Source organism: Physeter macrocephalus, chromosome 9 (genome assembly GCF_002837175.3).
Source record: "Physeter macrocephalus isolate SW-GA chromosome 9, ASM283717v5, whole genome shotgun sequence".
NCBI lineage: Eukaryota > Metazoa > Chordata > Mammalia > Artiodactyla > Physeteridae > Physeter > Physeter macrocephalus.
Genome location: NC_041222.1, coordinates 97847230 through 97863351, shown reverse-complemented (window position 1 = coordinate 97863351; position 16122 = coordinate 97847230). Strand labels below are relative to the sequence as shown.

The 16122-nt window shown below is 50.7% G+C and overlaps 1 protein-coding gene across 1 annotated transcript in view; it reads left to right on the top strand.

The window, feature by feature from the left end:
* The window catches only part of SCARA5 (scavenger receptor class A member 5), a 120462-nt gene that overhangs the window by 73416 nt on the left and 30924 nt on the right, over positions 1 to 16122 (top strand). Inside the window, exons 5-7 of the mRNA XM_024130905.3 lie at positions 6562 to 6642; positions 8710 to 8808; positions 10717 to 10773. Coding sequence (XP_023986673.1) covers positions 6562 to 6642; positions 8710 to 8808; positions 10717 to 10773 — 237 coding nt within the window. The remainder of the gene's footprint in view (positions 1 to 6561; positions 6643 to 8709; positions 8809 to 10716; positions 10774 to 16122) is intronic.

Sequence of the window (16122 nt, the reverse complement as noted above, 5' to 3'; positions counted from 1 at the left end):
CTCTCTCTCTCTCTCTCTCTCTCTCTCTCTTTGCCCTTTCCTGGCTCAGAATCCACAAATACCCCACTATGTATATTTTTCAAATATGAGCTTGTTTTTGTTATTCTTGAGCTTGACCCCAAACGGTTTCATTCTCTCACTTTGTTACGCAGTTTTCTATGAGTTTTGCCTCTGGGTTTGTCTTTTGTGTACATTCACGGTGGGGCTTTCTGTTTTCTGCTTTGGATTTTCAGCATTTATCAAGTCTGTTGAAATCTCTCTGTGGCTCTGAAAGAAGCAGAGAACTTAGATGATCAGACAGGGGAGGCATCCCAGGAGGGGGAAAGCTAACCAGAGAGGGGAGGCGTCCCAGGAGGGGGCAGTGTGTGAGCAAAGGCCTGAAGGCAAGACTCCCCAGCCACATGCAGGTGGCTCAATTCGCTACACGGGTGTTTATAGATTCATGAAGGTTAGAGTGACAGTAGGGCTCTGAAATCACCTAGTCCACTGCCCTCATTTTGTAGTCGAGGCCCTTGAGGCTCAGAGAGGGGAAATGACTTGCCTACGTCAAATCCCCAGCCAGTGCCTCGGCTGGGCTGGGAGATTCATCTCTCAATTCATGAAAGCAAATTGACAGAGCAGACTTATCTGTGGGCTGCTGTTTCGAGAAAAAACACCATCTAGCAGAGTAGAGAGTCCCACTCAACAAGTGTTCATAACGGGAATGGGGTCTTGGGTTCCAGGCTGGAACGGTGGGCCCTGGTCTCTGGTGCACAGGGATCTGCATCCCTGGAGGCAGTGGGCGTCTCTGTGTACGGAGGTGTTTCTATCCCGCCACGGGCTAGGAAGCATGGACTGGTGGTGCCCTCCCCAACCCCGGGGCAGGCTGCAGGGGGCTCTGCTGGGAGGGGAATGGAGCGCCTGCTGTGGAAATTAGCAGCCCCCCAGCCTTGCCCCCCAGCCCTCTGCCTGAGGCTCAGAAGAAAGCTGGCTTTGCAGGCCGGGCCACGGCCCCATGCACACGCTCAGGGTCCCAGAGAGGATGCATGAAATGAAGTGAGAGAGCTCTTGATACTGTAAACGTCATAGCGCTGAGACTGCAGAGCCCCAGTGACATCAGGGCAATGGAAGCAGGGACCCGACCTCTGGCAGCCGCCCCAGGATTAGCGTGGTTCTGCAGTGGTGTTTACATTACGAGCTTGGTCACTGTTCTGCTGGCTTCGGGCCCGAGGCATCAGCTGTCATGATCATTTGTTCTTGGCAGGGCACTGTCTAGATTCCAGCACACATGAGTCCCCCACCCCGTCTCTCGTTCCAGGATCCGGGAAGGGAGAACGGATTGCTTTTCCCTCCCCATTGGCTGGTCCCCAGAAGAATCCTGGTGTTTCTCCCAAATGCTCAGTCCCAAACCCTTTGTTCTGTGCCGGAGATGCTTCCAGCTGGAGCGGCTCACGGCAGCCCAGGGAGGGCAGAGCTGTGCTGGGGGCGGCATGGGGGGTGGGCTAGACCAGTGGACAGGCTCTGAGGGGGACCCGGGCCCAGGGCCAGGAGGTTCCCTCCCCACCTCCTCTCACTCCCAGTGCCTCCTGTGGGAGGTGGCGGGAGAGAGGGGCTGGCACCCAGGACCGGAAGCCCAGTGGAGGGGCTCTGGACTGCTTCCAGGATTGAGGAGAAGTGGGCTCTGCTCCCCTTGTCCCAGCCCACCTCTGCCCTGGCCTCCTCCAGTGGTAGACAAGGTGAGACATGATAGCGTAAGCCGAGAAGCTTAAAAGCTCATCCGAATACTACTCAGCCATCAAAAAGATGAAATAATGCCATTTGCAGCAACATGGATGGACCTAGAGATGATCATACTAAGTGAAGTAAGTCAGACAGAGAAAGACAAACACCATAAGATATCACTTATATGTGGAATCTGAAATATGATACAAATCAACATATCTATGAAACAACCAGACTCACAGTTGTGGAGAACACACTTGTGGTTGCCAAGAGGGGGATGTGGGAGGGATGGAGTTTGGGATTAGCAGAGGCAAACTATTATATTTAGGATGGATAAACAACAAGGTTCTACCGTAGAGCACAGGGAACTATAGTCAATATCCTGTGATAAGCCATATATGAAAAAGGGTATATATATATATATATATATATGAGTGAATCACTTTGCTGTACAGAAGAAATTAACACAACCTTGTAAACCAACTATGCTTTAATAAAAATTTTTAAAAATGCTCATCTGGGGACCACTGGGACCACTGACACCATAACAGCTTCCACGACTGCCCAGAAGTCATTCCTTGAAATCTCTCCTGTGTGCCGGGTGCTACGTGAGGCCCAGGGCCACAGAGAGTGGGGCTCCAGCCCTTTAGATACGCCTGTCCTCCTTGGGGACCACAGTCCAAGGGGAGTGACAGTAGCTGGCGTGTGGGCACAGGGTGGCCTGACCAGGCTCTGGTGCTCCCCTGAGGAGTTCGTACACGGTGATGCCTGAGGGTCCTTCCAGTTCTGAGATCTGCGGGTTCTGCCCTGGTGCCCTCAGAGATGGGAGGGATGAGTGTGAAGGTGAGCTTCAGGGCTGAGAGTGATGGGCCTCTTAGAAAGGAAAAGATATGGCTAGTATTTGGGGACACCACGAGGAGAACGTTTTTGCTGAGGTGGAAGAGAGTTTGTGTCGAGAAGCATCAGGCCGTGAGTTTGCAGAAGAAGGGGTCAGGTTGGGAATGATTTTCAGGGGGTCCCCAACAGAGGGGGCTGCCCATCATGGTGTGAGGGGCTTCCAAGGGCTCTGAGTTCACTTGATTCTGATGGGATTAATCAGACAGCAACAGTGGGCTGGAGAGAGAGGCTGGAGCCAAGGAGGGAGGCGGTGAGGAAGGAGTCAGACACATGACATGGGGATCACCTGGATGACAGCCTTGAAGGGGGCTGGGCAGAGGAAAGGGAGGAGTCCAAGAAAGCTCCAGATTGTTAACCTGGACTCCTGAGAAAAGGACAAAAAGTCAGATTGCAAGAATGCATCACCCATGGGCAGCACTGGTTTAAAGAAGCACTTGATCCTCAGAGCTGCAGGCAGCATGGCCCCACGAGACTCAGACTGACTGCATTCCAGGCTCTTCTGAGTCGGCCGGGCCAGTACCACCTGAGGACATGACTAAGGCTTGGAAATCAGCACCCACCTTAACTGTCTACCCCAGTTTCTTCCCAGTTAATCTCTAGTAAAGGGCTTCACTAACCACTTAGTTATGTCTTAAAAACTCTCCATGTGTAGGATGTTTTTTGGATCTGGCTCTCCCTGAATTGGCAGGGTGATTTCAGAGCCTGGAATAACCATCTCCAAATAGTTCTGATGAAGCATTACGAAAAGTGAGGTACAGATGGTCAGGGATGGCCTTGCCACTCAAAGCTTCCCAAGCCTGTTTATATCCACCATGTCCCTGAATTCGCTTATTCCTCACTACAAACGCCAGACGAAGGGATTTTTACTTAGATTTTATAGAACCAGGACCTGAACCTAAGATCTTCCATATCCATCCTCAAACCTCACCTTGCAAATGATCTCTGCCACCTTGATGCCTTACCATCGGGGTCAGGCCACCGGGCAGCATCCTCTCTTTGCCAGAATTATTCCCGGGAAGGTCCATATGTTGGGTCACACCCACATCAGAGCGAATAAAACAAATGGAGGCTGGTGCTTCCCTGGCGGCGCAGTGGTTGAGAGTCCGCCTGCCAATGCAGGGGACGTGGGTTCGTGCCCCGGTCCGGGAAGATCCCACATGCCGCGGAGCGGCTGGGCCCGTGAGCCGTGGCCGCTGAGCCTGCGCGTCCGGAGCCTGTGCTCCGCAACGGGAGAGGCCACGACGGTTAGAGGCCCGCGTACCCGCAAAAACAAACAAACAAACAAAAACAAATGGAGGGCGTGGTCCATGGTATCCTTGACCTGCTTGATTCCCGGAGTGCTGGGTTTCCCATGGGGAGGCCTGGAGGGAGCAGAGAAGAGTGAAAAGGGATGGAGTGGACTAGGGGCAGGGGGAGGGTGACAGCCCGGTGACAGCCCATGACATATGGAGATCCAGGAACCGCTCTCAGCTCCCTTTGCTGCAGCTTTGACCTGGCCAGGAGATTGTTGGAATGGGCATTGTTAAAGCTCATTTGCTTCTGCACTCTGTCTTTCTTTGCTGTATAATCTTAGGCGTGTTCTTAGCAGCTGTCAACTTTGGTTAGGGTCTGCGGACAGTGTCAACTTTGGGAATGTATCAGTACGTCTTGATCTTGGCCACCTGGCTGTTTTGTGTGTATTAACACCCTCTGATCTCATATACTCATTCATTCATCAAATATTTACTGTGCGAGACGTGCCTGCTGTGCTGCGGGTGTACATGTTTTGGTTTCCTAGGGCTGCCATAAGAAAGCACCACAAGCTGGGTGGCTTAAAACAACAGAAATGTATTCTCTCACAGTTCTGGAGGCCAGAGGTCTGAAATCAAGGTGTCCACAGGGCCATACTCCCTCTAAAAGGTCTAGGGGAGGATCCTTCTTGGCCTCTTTCTAACTTCTGATGTTGCCAGCCATTCTTGGCGTTCCTTGGCCTGTAGACACATCACTCCAGTCTCAGCCTCCATGGTCACCTGGCCTTCTGCCCAGCTGTCTGTGCTTTCTCTTTTTATAAGGATGCCAGTCATTGGGTAAGGACCCACCCGACTCCAATCTGACCTCATCTTAACTGATTACATCTGCAAAGACCCTGTTTTCAAAGAAAGTCTAATTCTGAGGTTCCAGGTGAACGTGAACTTGGAGGGGACACACTTCCACCCAGTGCAATACAGTTTGGGCATTTTCCTTGGTCCTCTTTTTTCTCTCATCGAGCAGCCAGAACAGGGCAATTCAGAGTCTGGATCTTCACAGCCAGTACGAGGATGTCAAGGATGTGGTCTTGTCTCAGGGAGCTGGCCATTTTCTCGGGAAAAAGAGAACACATACTCCTGGGACTGTAAGACCAGGCAGTGTGAAATAAACGTCAAGTGGCACCAAGGACGTGCGTTCAAACAGGCCATGCCCGCTTGCGGCAGGAAGGATGGATCAGAGAAGGTTTGGCCAAGAAGGTGGTCATGAGCATCCTTGAGGGGCAAGTAGCCATAGGAGATTGGCAGGGAGGGCGCCTCTGGCTCGCCAGTCTGGGAACAGCAGGCTGCCGTGCAGGAAGGTTCGGGTGCATTCTGGGAATGGCAGGAGGTCTGGCATGAGGGGCAAGGCAGGGTGGACAGGGCCAGGCAGACCTGAGTTGAAACCACGGCTCCCTCACTCGCCAGTTGGCTGTGTAGTCTCAGCACCCAGCATGTGGGGACTGAGTCTGATCACGCAGGCTAGAATCCCTGCCATGATGCTGGACGGAAGGAAGCCCCGCTAAGGAGCAGTTCGAAACCTCTTCTTCCATCCAGGTGCTCAAGCCAGAGATCTGAACCTGATCCTGGTCGCCTCCCCTGCCTTCACCTAGTTTAGCCAAGGTCTGTCTCTTCTACTTCCTAACAGCCACTCACATCCCTCACCACGGCTACTTTCCTAATACAGGGCTCCGCCACCTCTCACCTGGGGTGCAGCCTCCTCCTTGACCTCCCTGCCTCTGCTTTCCCTCTGTTCCAATCCCCTTCCAACCCTGCAGCCTGAGCAGTCTTCCTTGTGTGCAGATATGACCACACTCTTCGCTCAGGCCCCTTCTGTGGCTTCTAGTGCCCTCAGGGTCAAATTCAACACACTTACACCAGGCCTCCAGGACCCTCCACTTTCTCACCCTTCTTATCCCGTCATGGGACCCCCACCCGCAGTTTCTAATCCCATCATGACTCACAGATCTCTTCCTTACCTTTAAGCTCTTATAGGGATTGTTCCCTCCGCCTGGAACGTTCCCCTTTTCCTCTTAGTTAAGGCTGTTATAACAATACTACAGACTGGGTGGCTTACACAGCATTCCTTTCTCACAGTTCTGGAGGCTAGAAGTCTGAGATCAGGGCTGGGTTCAGATGAGAGCCTTCTTCCTGGCTGCAGATGGCTGTCTTCTTGCCGTGCCCCCCTATGGCAGAGAAAGCATGCTCGTCAGTGCCAGCGTGAGGAAGGGAGGGAGGGAGAGTGCTCTCTGGGGTCTCTTCTTCTAAGGGCGCTAATCCCATCATGGGGGCCCCACTCTCATGGCCTCATCTAAACCTAGTCATCTCCCAAAAAGGCCCCGTCTCCAAATACCAGCACGTTAGACGTTAGGGCTTCAACGTATGCATTTGGTGTTGGGTTAGGGGAGCCACAGACATTCAGTCCATAACACACTCCCACTCCTCTCTTTACTTAGCCACCTTCTGTTCCTCCTTGCAATTTCACTTTGGATGTTACTTCCTCCGGGAAGCTTTCCCTGATTCCTACCTCCCCAGTGCAAACACACGCACACACGCACACACACGGCTGGACTAGATGGAGCCCTGTGTGCATCCAAAGCATAATGCTGACCCTTCCTCTTTTTAGGAGGGAGTTTCCTCCGCAGGTGACCTACTCCAGAAAGCCATCCTCTAACCTTAGTGCTGTTTGTAACCCTTTCAGGACCACCGGGCCCCAAAGGCGATCAGGGGGATGAAGGGAAAGAAGGCAAGCCTGGAATCCCTGGATTACCTGGACTTCGAGGTAACGGGGAGGCCCCTGGGAGGGAACTGGACATATCAGGAAGGGAAGGGGCTCTGCTATCCATCCCTGACCCTCGATTTTCTCTTTGGTATCGGTGATGGGGCTCCTGGGACGGTACCCGATCAACTCAGCTTCAGATGCCCTGTTCTGTTAAGAGACTAAGAGGTTATTGGTATAACAATAGGATGGAGCAAATCCTTTTCCATAAAGAGTACCAGGACCTGAAGAAAAAGGGTACACACGAGGCTCACAACTCCTTGAAGCCACTTCCCACCCCAGCAGTCAGGGTCCCTGTGACCAGGGCCATTGGAATGTATTGAGGGTGTCCCCTGATCCAGAGCAACCCATCAAGTATGCTGTGTCCCCTCAGTGTTTCCTGAGTCCCCAGCACCTGACCCCCTACCTCCTGTGGAACCTGCCCCGGTCAGTAGATACCTGCCCTCTCCACCCTGCTACATGCACTAGTGACAGCCCAGAAGGTCCAATAGCTGGCGGGGAGGGTACTCTGGGGCCTTCTGGAAAGAGTATGTTCGTCTTCAATGCCTCGTCTCGGGAGTTGCCGTTCTGTTACTTTACCAAATTTTGCATCCCAGCCTGTCCATTCCCGAGCCTCTGCTGTGAGCAGCGTTTTTCTAAGGTAGTGTAGAGTCTTCTAAGTGATGTAAGAAACGGGGAGGTTTATCAGGGGAAAGGTGTCGGCTTACTTATGTCAGGAATTATACCTCCAAACCACCCCCTTCCTAAATCTCTAAGGAGGCTGAGAACAGGAGAAGAGGCAGAGGCTGGTGGAGGCAGAACCCACGGCCTGGCCTCCACTCCTGGCCTCCACCTCTCAGCACAGCTCCCTAAACTCAGAATCAAGGATGCCCCGGGGCTCCCAGAGCTGTGGAACCTCCTTTTCTGCCTTAGTCAATGACGGGATGCAGGATCCCTGGGCATATCCTGCAGGAGACATAGAATGCCGTGGCAGCAGGGCTGTTGGGCTCCAGGAGTGTTGCGTTAGGGAAAAAAATAAAGAAATCAAGCCCTCGTCTGAGGTGCTTCCACCCTCTTGGGGCCCCCATCCTCTTCCAGCCGTTTGATGTTTACGGTGGAGGAATCATAAGTGCGAGACAGATTTCTCCATGTCACGGAAAAAGGCCAAAGGAAACCAACTAACATTCAAAGCAGGAAAGTACAATTAATTAGTTAATTAGAGTGCCCTGCTTTGCAGAGATAACTGTGGGCTTAGGTCAGGCCTCCAGGGCCGAGGCCTCACTGGGTGAAACCACTTGTTGACTCCGGCTTTCCATGGTGACGTGCAGCCATTGCCACGGGGCCTTGTGGCCAGGAGCCCTGGCGACTGATGTGACAGCAGCCTGTCTGCCCCAGTTACTGAGCTTGCAGACTTCCTGCCTCCTCTTCAGCCTACCTTCCCCTTCTCTACACTTCCCTGTGTTTACCACAAGGAAGAGACCGTTCTGGTTTTTTCTTACATAGGATGGGGAGTGATTTAATCTTCCTCCTACCCCAAGTACCAGTAAGCCCTTTTCACCCAGCTGAGATGAAGCTGACCAAGCAGGGATAGGACCCTGCCTCCAGCGCTCTCTGCTGTGTGACCATGGGCAGGTTACCTAACCTCTCTGGGCCTCGGTTTTCTCATTGGTAACACAGGTGAGATAATACCTCAGTTTATGGGGAGGATTAAATAAGATACGTAATGGAAAGCACCCAGAACAGTGCCTGCCACATTCAAAAGGCTCAAAAAAATTTTGCAAGTCTAAATCTCTAGCAAAGCTAGAGGTATAGAGACAGCTCCCAAATGAGGTTGGCACCTCCACCATCACTCACAATAGAATTGGACCTTTCAGGGGGACGGGTTCAGCCTCACTGGATAAAAGGTGCTGACGGGGAGGGTTTGTGCTGACCTTTTGGACACTGTCTTTGCAGCATCTTTAACTGAGAAGAATCAGGAAGCAGGGATAGCAGGAGGATGCATGGTTGAGGTCTGTGGCTGAGCCAGACGATGGCCTCCGGGGGCCCTTCCAGTTCTAAGTCTGAAGCTCCAAAACTTTCTTGTCTCCCCAGGTCTGCCAGGGGAGAGAGGGACCCCAGGACTGCCCGGCCCCAAGGGCGACGAAGGGAAGCTGGGAGCCATGGGACCGATGGGCATGCGTGGGTTCAAAGGTAACAACGCATCTCAGCTCACTCTCGCTCACCGCCAGCCCCTGCGCACCAATGTAGGCACTGGAGTGTGGACCGGGTTCAAATTCTAGTTCTTCCACTGACAAGCTGAGTGACCTTGAGCAAGTCACTTAATCTCATTAGGCATCAGTTTGTTTTCTTTTCTTTTCTTTTCTTTTTTTTTTTTTTTGGCCGCACCGCAGGGCTTGCGGGATCTTAGCTCATCCTGACCAGGGATGGAACTCTCACCCGCCGCAGTGGAAGCGCGTGTCCTAACCACCAGACTGCCCAGGGAATTCCCATTAAGCATCAGTTTCCTCATCCCCAAACTAGCGAGCCTCTTGATACCATATTTCACAGGGCTGTCACGAGGATCACGTGGAATGTATATGACTGAAAACACAGTAAACTCCAAAGCGCTGTAGAAATGCAAGGGAGTGTTACTATTGGTTGCAGCTCGGTGATGTAACCAGAGGAAGCCAGGCCAGGAGGGCGGGCTTGCAGGAGAAACACAGACCCAGGATGGCCCCCTGCCCCCAATACTGCCAGATTCTTCACAGTTCCTCATATTCTTTTTATTCCCCAAATATTTAAAACTTTAATCAATCCTCAGATTTCCATTGCCAATAGTGTTTCTTCGGACTTTTTTTCCTTCCCATTAATAGTCATCTTGTTCATTTTCAGGGAATCCCACTTTATAGTCAGTCCCGTCTTTCCACGTTCATTTCAAGAGTGTACAGAACTCTTAGCACCATTGCAGAAGAGGAGGAACTCTGACACTCTTTCCCCAGGCTCTCTCACTTGTTAAAATGAAAACTAAGAAAAAGAAAAGTACTATTAATCATTCCCACCCCACATCTAGGATGACCTCTTAATCTAGGATCACTGGGAACTTTTATTCTACTTTCTGGTTGGTGATTAAACAGACTGAGGTTTTCCTTCCTTTTATGATCCACATTTTAAAAAATCGATTTTAAAACACATTACAAAAGCAGCACATGCTTATTGAAAACAACTTAACAATACAGAAATGTATAAAGTAAAAACTGAGTGCCTTCCCCCTAGGTCTCTTAAGCACTTATTCTTCAGAATAACTACTGTAAACACTTTGGAGCACATCCTGCCAGACCCTTTTCCAAGCACATTCATATTTACATACATGGTTGCTTTTGTTTTTTTCAAAACTTGGAACACATGAGGCATCCTCCCCTGGAACTTGCTGGCTTGCTTTTTTTCATGAGAGAATATGCCATAAGCTTTTGATTTGCAGATATCTTTCTGGAGGCAATTGGATGGAATTCCCTGGTCATTTTAATGTCCCCTTGAGTGGTGTCAGGACCCTTCCACTTCTTTGTAGAGTGAGATGCTAGCTGAGAAAAAAAGCTCTGTTGTTTTAACCATATCCTGGGAAGGAAATTCCACAATTCCCTGGAAACTCTCCCTCGTGTTTTATAGCCTTCTCCACTGATAAATCTGCCTGACATAGAACCTATGTCTCTCCCTTTGTAACTGAAGACCCTCCCTCTCTTTTCTCTTTCCTTGCTTATTAGAACAACCTTGGATTTGGACTTCTGAAACTTTGGCTGTTTAATAGGAGTATCTTTGCTTTGTCTTCTTCCTGTGGGATACCATGTACTCCTTTAGTCTGTGCTGCACTGCTCCTCTGTGCTTTAGTTAGGAAGGAATGAAACTTCTTGGCTTGGTGCCCACCCACCCTGCTTCCAAAGGGGACCAGATAGGCAACATAATTGGCCCAAGCTCTTACCCTTTCAGCCATGCATGCCCTCCAGGGCTGCGGGCTCCTCCCTGAGGATTTCTCTGGTCTTGGGTTGATGTTTCCTGCAGGTAAGACTTTATTTACAATTAGGATTTATTTCCATTTCTAATGCCCGTTTTCCTCCTCTGTTTCAGGTGACCGAGGTCCAAAAGGAGAGAAAGGAGAGAAAGGAGACAGAACAGGGGATGCCAGTAAGGAAATTCTGTTGGGGTCACTGGATTCTGTGTCAGCACAGGTGTAGCTGTTGCCCAAGCAACCCAAGTTTCGGTGGCTGGAGGCTGGAGCCATAGGCTGGGGCTCCGGTGTCAAAGGAGCTCCCTGTCTACTCCAGGGCTCAGCTGATCCAGTAAGAGAGAATTATACCCCAGGGGCACAGGCCACGTTTCCAGACATGGTATAAACCCAGTGGTTGTGTGGGAGGGACTGGAGGCAGACTGCATGGGCTCCTTCCGGCCACCTCACTATGTAATGTGTGCCTCAGTTTTCTCATCTATAGAATGGGGAGAAGAAGCATTCTTATGTCATAGAGCCATTGTAGAGAATTAAATGAGTTAATCCATGTAACAGGTGGTTAGGACACGTGGTTAGGACTCAGTAAGTGTTTATTATCATTATCCTATGTGATACACCAATTTAGACAGACTTACATCATTGGAGATGCTTGCTAAAATTCAGTTACTGACCTTGTTAAAATTCAGCAAGACCTCATGGGGAAAGGTGTAGAGGCGAAGCAGAATCCTGTTTGTTTTCCTCCTCTGCCACTAACTGAGCAGTGAGGCTGGAAATCTCATTATTTGGAAGACCACTGAGTCCAGGAATGGGCATCTTTCCAACGAGGGTCCTTCCTAAAATGTTTACAAGGGAAGCCAGCTTATCTAGTTATGACACTCTTTTCCAGGGTTTATTTCCCCCACAAAGGGCTCCACGTAGAACCTTGGATAGAGTACCAGAAAAGAGCGAGCCTCCCAGCCAAGGTTCAATGAATAGAGTCTCCTAGCCAAGATTCAAAAAAATACCACCATATAGTATCTGCTGGGCCCTGAAATGCTGCCATCTGGGTGAAGGCTCAAGCAGTTTACCCACTTCTAGGGCGTCTGGGCCCCGGTGTGGGGCTGCCTAGGAAGGCTGGGCCTGGGGAAAGGGACAGGTACCACTGTAGAAGCACACTTTGGACCCAGATTGAGGGTTTCTTGAAGGCTGATCTTCGGTTTCAGTGGGTCCTTAAAATGACCTTTCCATCCCAGCCATGCAGGACCAGGAGACCTTGCTCTTGAATAATGCCCTTCTCCAAGGTCCCTGAAACTTCAACTTGCCTCCTACTTCCTCTACCCTTTCCTTTCCCAGGGCAGTGATTAAGGATCGGACAGGAAAAGTGTACGTGACAGCTCTCTGTCACTCTAAAGTGATGGGTGTCCCTGAGGAGGAGGTACACCTGTGTCTACCCTGGACTCCACATGCCCACCTTACCTTAGATGCTGTAATCCACAAGGCAGTCTTTGCGCTTCTCAGTCTTTCTAGCATCATGTAGAGTCCCTTCCAAGGACAGCCAAGGGCTTAACTGGGAGCGTCCCGGCTAGCTGAGATCTGCTGGACCCTGCAGGAGCCAAAAGAAAATTTCGAAGGCAAAGGAAGGGAGCCTAGGTCTGATCTAGGATGCGTGTGATAGACCTGACTCACATTTATCGAAGGGCTGGGCACCAGTACTTTGTCTCTTGAAGGCTGCCTTCCGCTGCTCTTTGCTGACTGGCTTCTGACGGAATGCTGCCAGTGCAGCTGAGAAGGACTGTAGCATTTAGCTGTGTGAGCTCAATAACTCCTGATGGGGTGGCAGGAAGGGAGGGACTGTGGGAAGATAACCTCTGAGAGGGGAATCCGAAACGCTGCCCACATACCCAGGGGTGCTGGTCAGGACTCTGTGACAGCTGTTCTCCAGCTGACTCGAGAGGATGGTGTGGTCTGAGCTAGCCGAGCCTGGGAGAGGTGATGGCTGTCAGTCACCATTCACCCCAGGGATGCTCGCGGCACTGTTTACCTTGCCTCTGTGGGCCCAGCTGGGTGGGCTTTGCACTGGGATTGGGCTCTGAGGCTAGGGGCACTGTGTGTGCGTGGGGTGGCAGGGGGATGGGGAGGGGGGGAGCTGAGCCACCTGGGGGCGCTCCCCCAGGCACGGGTGAGGGGCCTGGGGAAGGGCAGCTAATCCACTTGACCCCGGAGCCTGTTGACTGCACCGCAAGAGGCCCGTGTCAGCTCTGGATGGCCCCTCCTCGGGGACTGCCCTGAAGATGCTGTACCCTCCCTGGAGCCAGAGCTCACGTAACAGCCCCCTGACAAGACCCCAAAATGTCTCCATTGGTGATGGAGCTGGAAAGTGGGGACAGGGACGGCCCCCATAGACAGGCGGCCGTACACAGCGTGGGAGGCACAAGGGATCGCAGAAGCACCAGGCTGGACGGCCATCCATCCATCTCCCGTTCTCAGAGGCCTGGAAATGGGGAGAGGAGACACCCAAGGCAGAGGCTGGATGGAAAACCCAGGCCTCGGCCTTCTCTGATTCTGGAATGAGAACTCAGGCCCCTGGTCTTGAAGAGGAGGGTTGGGCTCCTTAAACGCCCTAGACATGCCTCCACTTGGAGATATGGATGGAAGGGCCTGAGGCTGAAGGGGGGCCGCTGAAGCAGTTCAAGGCTGAGACCTGGGCCTTCCCATGGCCTCCACCCCCTGGCCTGCCTCTGCTTACGCCAAACCCACACTGTAGTCAGACTCTTGGTTAGGTTTCTAAGGAACTCTGGTCCCAGAGGCCTTCACTGGATCCCTGGGACTGAGGTTCTGAAGAGGGAGCCAGGGATCATCTTTCAGAAAAGTGTGGAAATTCTGACCCAGGCTGAGTGCCCGCTTCTGGGGAGTTCTTAGTCATTCCCTGGGCCCAGGGCAGCCCCACCGTGAGATCCAATGGGTGGGAAGGAGTTCTCAGCACAGGGCTCCACCCTCCTTCAAAAAAGGATATGGTGGAGGAGGAACCCTCCTCTGGGAACCCAGCTTGTGGCACCTAAGGCCTGGAACCTTTACCAAACACCTCCCACCTTTAGCAGCAAAATCCTAAAGCTCCAGCAGGTGGGGATGTTACTACGTTAAAGGGATTGATGAGAAAAACAACAAAGACCCCCACCTCAGGTCAGAATTGGAAATTAGGGCTTTTCCTTTGAAGAGGGCGTCACAGAAAAGACTTCTCAGGACCCCCGTTTTAAGTAAACATTAAAATATTTTTCAGAACAAGATCTTGTAATTGTTTACCCATGTTTTGGCCTGGAGTCATAGGGTTTTAGAGTCATAGGGTTTTAGAGTCATAGGGTTTTAGAGGAGTCACAGGGTTTGGATGGTGTTTCAAACCAACTCCTCTCCCACCCTTGAGCCCACCCAACGGGTCCTCTGAACAGAGAGCTGGAGAGAATTCCCACAGTCCCCCAGCTAGGTCATGGCCAAACTGGGGCTAGAATACAGAGCTCTTGATTTCTGCTTGATGAGAAGTAAAGGTGTTTGTTTGTTTTTAATTTTTATTGGAGTATAGTTGATTTACAACGTTGTGTTAGTTTCAGGGGTACAGCAAAGTGAATCAGTTACACATATACGTATATCCACTCTTTTTTAGATTATTTTCCCATATAGGCCATTACAGAGTATTGAGTTCCCTGTGCTATATATGAGGTAAAGGTTTTTTTGTTGTTATTTGTTTCAGGCAAGGGTGATATCAGTCATTCTATTAGATGTTTGGCTTTTGAGAGTTTCGCCAGGAAAAAAAAGAAAAAGTTACATATACACATCTCAAGACAGAAAGACATTTGTTTTACCCTCATATATGGTCCATTTGCAAGAAAAATAAATAGTATTTTTGCAGCTAAGGGGTGGGTGAAGGGTCCAGTCTTGTTTAAGCCCCACAGCGTGAATTTCAAGCAGTATATAAATTCAGATTGTTTAAATATGTTTCCTCAATTTGGTTTCACATGGAAAAAAGTGTGCAGAATGACCCAGGGGTAAATTCCAAGCCAGTGCTTGTTGATAGCTATCAGTTGCATCTCAGAAAACTTGAAAAAACGTTTAACACCTCGTGTGTGTTTTCAGTATTTAGGGAAGTAGGTTTGTGTGTGTTTGGCGGGGAGGGGAACCAGTGGGCACCCCAGCATGCAGTATAAGCTCAAAATAAATGATCAGGATGGTGGTTTCTAGACAGTTTTTTTTCTTTTCCATTGCTACTGAGATGTTTCTATCTCTGTTTTAACAGGTACTCATTTCGGGGGAGGCGGGGTGCGCTGCGTGGCATGCAGGGTCTTGGTCACCCGACACGAGGGATCAAACTCGTGCCCCCTGCAGTGGAAGCGTGGAGTCCTAACCACTGGACTGCCACGAAATTCCTTCTATCTCTCTTTAAGAATAAGGGATCCAAAGTCAGTCCTTTGGAGTCCGTGGATTCCCTTCCGCCCATCCCTGTCCCTAGAACTGGCGGCACTGGGTGCCTGAGGAGACCTGTTTGAGCACCAGAAGGTAGCATTCTTTCAGGCCTGAGAGACAGAGCTACTGGACCTTTTATGTATAATTATATTTCTTTATTAATTCAACTGCGTGTACATCTTATTCCGTATACAACTTTAATGCCCCAGCAACAACATGGTTTAAAAGTAAACCACACTTCCAAGAAAAACTAACCACTGACACAAGACTGCTCACCAACTTGCACCTGGTACCTGGGGAGTAAAGTCTCTGTGCCTGACACTTCACTTAATTCTCCAGTCCTTCCTATTCAGGAGGCATAGTGATGTCCCTGTTCGAGAGATGAGGAGGCCGAGGGTAGAGGATAAGGAACCCACCCGGAGCCACCGGCGTTCATCAGGGGCAGAGCCAGGACACAAATCGGGTCTGTCCACCCTGGAGCCTACTACCAGTCCTTCTACTAGCATCTTGGATTATCTTTTATTCCTTCTTTCTCTCTGGCCTTTGACATGGGGGTCAGCATGGGGTCCTCATGGGCTACCATCCTTAGTGGATTTAATATGAAAGCGCTAATTTCTTCCTTAGCAATGCTCCCTGTTTTTAAATTTATTTTTTAATCGCAGTATAGTTGATATAAAACATCATTTAAGTTATAGGTGTACAACAAAGCAATTCACAATGTTTAAAGGTTATCCCCCATTTACAGTTATCACAAAATATTGGCTCTGTTCCCCGTGCTGTACAATACATCCCTGTAGCCCATTTTTTTTTTTATAAATGTATTTATTTATTTTTGGCTGCATCGGGTCTTCATTGCTGCACGCGGGCTTTCTCTAGTTGTGGCGAGCGGGGGCTACTCTTTGTTGAGGTGCACGGGCCTCTCATTGCGGTGGTGTCTCTTGTTGCGGAGCACGGGCTCTAGGCGCGTGGGCTTCAGTAGTTGTGGCTCGCAGGCTCAGTAGCTGCGGCTTGCGGGCTCTAGAGCTCAGGCTCAGTAGTTGTGGCGCACGGGCTTAGCTGCTCCGCGGCGTGTGGGATCTTCCCGGACCAGGGCTCCA